Here is a 5,230-nt window from a genome sequence, read left to right on the forward strand (position 1 = left end):
ATGCAGGCAATACACACATACTCATAGAATAAAAATAAATTAAAAAAAAAAAAAGCACTGGATTCTCTTGCAGAGGACCTGGGTTCAGTTCCCAGCACCTACATGCAGCTAACCACTTCAGTTCCAGGAGATCCAATGCCCTCTTCTGGTCTCTGCAGGTGTGCATGCATGTGGTGCACTTACATACATGTAGTCAACATACTCATACACATTTTTAAAAAAATTGTGGGGTGTGGCGATGCACACATTTGATCCTAGCATTTGGGAGGCAGAGGCAGGTGGATCTCTGTGAGATCAAGACTAGCCTGGTCTAAGTTCCAGGTTATCTGGGGCTACAGGGAAACCCTATCTCAAAAGAAAAAGAAAACAACAACAACCCCCCCCATGAACCAAACCAGCAAAAACAAAGAAAAACAAGAAAACTAGTATAAACTAAAAGTAGTGGAGCCGGCCTATAATCTCAGCACATGGATGTGGAGGCAGGAGGACCCGGGTTCAAAGTCATCCTAGGCTAAACACCAAGTTGGAAACTAGTCGGGGCTACATAAGACAAAAAACAACAACAAAAACCCACCAAATAATAATAAATAAAATTTTGTAAAACTGATTAGTATTTTAATTTGCCTCAAGCTCTAAGAAAACAACCACAGGCACTGGAATTTAATCAAAAATACCCTATTTTGTAAGTGAAACAGAAAAAAGGAGGGGGCTACTTAATGTCTGTGCAGCTTCCTGAGGTACAGGAGCTACTAAACATTAACCTTCTCAGCACTGAAGGCAGTCAGGGCCTCTCTCTCTCCTCAGTGGCACCCCTCAGGGTCTACTTCAGAAAACCCTGCAAGTGAGGCTGAGGACGCTGTTCAGTGTGTTCAGTAGTTAAAAGCACTGGCTGCTCTTGCAGAGCACCGGGGTTTGGTTCCCAGCACTCGCATGGCAGCGAACATTCACCCGTAGCCCTAGTTCCATGGGGTCTAACACCTTTTTCTGACCTTACAGGCATGGGAGTATTTCTATAGATGCAAATAAAACACAAATACAAATAAAATATTTTTTTAAGGAAATCCTGCAAGAAAGCTTCAAAGGCAGTCATGGGAGGGTGCTGGCCATGCAGCAAGAAGCCCTGTGTGATGTCTCTGTCCCACATGCGGAGAATGTGAGAGTTTGCTAGGCATCAGTGTACACCCTGGTGCCATCAGCATCGTGGGGCAGCCCCGTTACCTGTTGTCCAAGGGCAGCAGCCAAATTCCCACCAGCACTGTCACCAGAGACGCCGATTCGGCCTGGATCAACCTTGTACTTCTCTAAGACTTCTGGCTTCAGGAAGTATTTTGTGGCACGCATCACATCATAAATTTGCTCTGGAAAGTAAACCTGTGGAACTAGCCTGTACCTGTGAAGACGAAATGTATTCATTTTAGGACTTCACCAAGTTTTATAGGCCATTTAACATTTAAAGAGAAAAATGAAATTTTTAAAAGTCAGAAATAGACAAGAAATTAAAATCAATATAAAAGTAAACCATTTATTTTCTTTTCTTGAAAAATAACATTAACAATTTGGTAGTAGCAAAAATCATTTTTAAAAAAATGGGGGCCAGGCATGGTGGCACACTCCTTTAACTCCAGCAGCTGGGAGGCAGAGACAGGTAGATCTCTGTCAGTTCGAGGCCAATCTCGTCTACATAGAGATTTCCAGGTCACTCAGGTCTACACAGTGAGACTTTGTCTCAAAAAACAAAAACCAAAACCAAAGAATCAAAAACAAAAATAACTTTCAAGGCAGCTACAGTGAGTGTACACCCGTAATCTCAGACCTGAGAGGCTGAAGCAGGAGGTCTGGGAGTTTGAGGCCAACCTGGACTACAAAGCAAGATCCTGTCTCAAAAACAGAAACAAAGCAAAACAAAGAAAAAGCTTTCAGCTACCAAATTCTCCCACTACCAGAAGCTCAAAATGAATACCTTAAATTAAAATGAAGATGTTCATTACTAAGATATAGAGTTATGACATATTTAGGGAAATTTCTGGAAGTCAGCATTCCACTAACAACGGCTCTGAGTCAAAAGATGACTAGGTAGTATTAACTAATCACTGTCTCACATTTAACAAATCTATAAGATATTCTTCACAATTCATTTTAATTTATTTTAAATTTATTTTTATGTGTATGACTATTTTGCTTGCTCGTAAGCATGTATGCATGTAAGTACACCCATACATGCAATGCCCATGGAGGCCAGAAGAGGGTGTGGGATCCCCTGGAACTGGAGTTATGGACCATTGCCAGCTGTCATGTGGACATGGGGAACTGGACCCAGATCCTCTGCCAGAGCAGCCAGTGTTCTTAACCACTGAGCCATCTCTCCAGCCCTTACAATTCACTTAATACAATTATCTCCACTGAAGAGGTCCATGCCAGCCTGACGTTTAACCCAAGAAATACATGCACTCATTGGAACACAGAAGTGAAAGGTCAGTTTTAACCAGTAAAAAGCAAAACTGTTTGCCTGCAGCCTTGTCTGACCATCTAGGACATTTGTAGGGTGCCTCCTAGGGCACACTTTATAAGGTTAGAGTTCTTTGTGATCCTATGCTATACAGTTTGCCAGAACCCTGGTTTTGTCAAAGGTCAAAGTCTTGACTTATAACACCTTCACCGCCCCCCCCCCATGCTTAATTCTTACTTGTCATTCAAGCCTTTATCAGAGGGTTTGACTGTAATTCCATTTGCTTCCGGGGCACAGTCGACTATTCAAGGAAAGCTTTGGTTGGACCTGGTGGCACAGCGTTGCAATGCCAGCTACTTAGGAAGCTAAGGAAGGATTTGGATTCTCCAAAGTCAAGACCTACTTGGGATTTACAGTGAGTTCCAGGCCAGCCTGGTTGACTTAGTGTGATCTTTTCAAAAGATAAAAAATGGAAACAAGGCCTGGGACACAGCTTGGAGGTAGCATGCTACACTACTTCATGGACAGGAGCATTATTCGATTTATTCCACTAGGTGGCATCACCTCTCAAGATTCTATTATCCCCAGTTCTGTGTAATTTGAATATTATTACCAAACTGAATTCCTGATCTGAAGAAAAACAGAAGCACTTCATAGTCAAATTGTGAAAATAAAGTTTTTCATTTCATCAATATCTTGTATACCACAATAAACAGTATCCCTAGCTGACCAGGAGGTAGTACATATTTATATCAGGATTTACATGAGTTAAACTGAGTTTTCGGGTGTTATTTTAGAAAAGGTCTTATTCAGTATTTTTAGATTTAGGGAAATTGGCAATCTACTGGTCAATCCTGTCAGTTAATAACCTGTTGAGATAACATGGTACGTGTACTTAAAAACAACCATATCATCATGCGAAAGTCTTCCTGGTGCCATCAAAGACCCATAGTCTAGTCCAGTCTGGTGGTACAGGCCTGTGAGTCCAGTTACTCAAAGAGACCAAGGCACATTTGCCTAAGCTATAGAGATCAAGGCCAGCCTAGGCAACTTGAGACCCCATCTCAGAAGTTTTTAAAGGGGTCAGTTTCCTAGCACATGTAAGACCCTGAGTTCAAATGTCAGTATCCCTACCCCACCTCCAAATCCATAATCTAAGTTCTCATTTTTGCTCAGTTTTTTTTTCTTTTGCAAGATCTCATTGTGTATTCCTGACTGGCCTAAAACTTGCTATATAGACTAAGCTGTCCTCAAACTTGCTATGTAGCTGAGGATAACCTGGAACTTGTAACTCTTCTGCCACCATATCCCAAGTGCTGGGATGAGAGGCGTGTGCCACCACACCCAACTCAGAGCTAGGATCTTGGAATTTGTGAGTGTGTGTGTGTGTGTGTAAGTATGTGTGTGGGGTATGGGTGTGTGTGTGGAGGTGTGTTCATGAGTGCAGAGGCCGGAGACTAGAATCTTAAATAGAAATGACACCCAAATCCTCCCCACTTTAAAATGTATTTGTTGCTTTCAAAACCCACAACGTTGAAGGTCTGTATTCCTCATCTGAGCAGTAAATGCTAAAAACTAGGTTTTGGTATCTCAGAACATGTCTCATGATTTCAATGGATCTGCCATATTCCCACACAAAACACCTAGCACAGCAAATGGTCTCATATTACATCTATTACCATGTACTTTTCCTTTCCAGGAATCTGGGCGCAAGTCTGTGATCCCAACACTCAAGGGGTGGAGGCTGGAAGATAAGGGCTTAGAGGTAACAGTGAGTTTGAGGCCTGCAGGAGCTATGTGTCTCAAAACAAACAAATAAAAAAACTTCTCCAAAGATAAGGCATATTATCTTCCTAGCCAGATGTGGTGGCACGCATCTGAAATTCCAACACTCAAGAAGCTGAAGCGGATGACGGCCACAAATCAGCAGCCCAGCCAGAGCTACATAAGCAAGAGAGTGTTTCAAAACATCAGGACAAATATGTGATAGACACGCACACACACACACACACACACACGTTCCTTCTGAAATCTGCCAGCACTTTACCTACATAATGCTGGCAATTTCTCAAAAACACTCAGGGAGCCAGATGTGGTAGCACATGCCTTTAACCCTAGCACTGGGGAGGGAGAGGGACGTGAATTTCTAAGTTCAAGGCCAGCTTGATCTACGTATCGAGTTCCAGGCCAGCCAGGGCTATACAGTAAGACCCTGTCTCAATAAACAAAAATACGGACGTGAGCCGAGTACAGCATATTCCGACTGGGTCATTTTGGGGTGAATCCCTACATCTATATTAGAAGACCACCCCCCAATCCCAATATTGCAGCAGCTCAGAAACATCAGAACTGGATCACATCCTTCCCTCTCTCCAAAGGCATCTTTCCCATTCCCAGGATATGGTTCCCACCTCATCCCTGTCACCTCCTCAAATGTTTCCATCCTTGGTCTTTCATTTTAAAGGCCATTTCTTTCATTAAACCTTCTAAGTCCCTCTACTTCCTTGGAGCCAAGGTCTCTCTGACAATACATTGTAACAAAGACACCTCAATTTTCTCTGACTAGAAGGATTCATAATGATACATCAAGGAATCCTGCTGAACACAAAGATGAGCAGCACGGACCCTAGGATCTAACTACTTTTTTGTTTTGTTTTTGTTTTTCTGTTTTTTGTTTTAGACAGGGTCTCCCTGTAGCCCCAGCTGACCTGGAACTCACTATGTAGGTCAGGCTGGCCTTGAACTCAGAGATCTACCTGTCTCTGCTTCCTAAATGCTAAATGC

The 5,230-nt window shown here is 42.6% G+C and overlaps 1 protein-coding gene across 1 annotated transcript in view; it reads right to left on the reverse strand.

The window, feature by feature from the left end:
• The window catches only part of Nceh1 (neutral cholesterol ester hydrolase 1), a 20,538-nt gene that overhangs the window by 3,870 nt on the left and 11,438 nt on the right, over nucleotides 1-5,230 (reverse strand). Inside the window, exon 3 of the mRNA XM_008840351.2 lies at nucleotides 1,219-1,390. Within this exon, the coding sequence (XP_008838573.1) occupies nucleotides 1,219-1,390 (172 nt within the window). The remainder of the gene's footprint in view (nucleotides 1-1,218; nucleotides 1,391-5,230) is intronic.

The sequence above is a fragment of the Nannospalax galili genome, unplaced genomic scaffold (assembly GCF_000622305.1).
Source record: "Nannospalax galili isolate Female #2095 unplaced genomic scaffold, S.galili_v1.0 scaffold1021, whole genome shotgun sequence".
NCBI lineage: Eukaryota > Metazoa > Chordata > Mammalia > Rodentia > Spalacidae > Nannospalax > Nannospalax galili.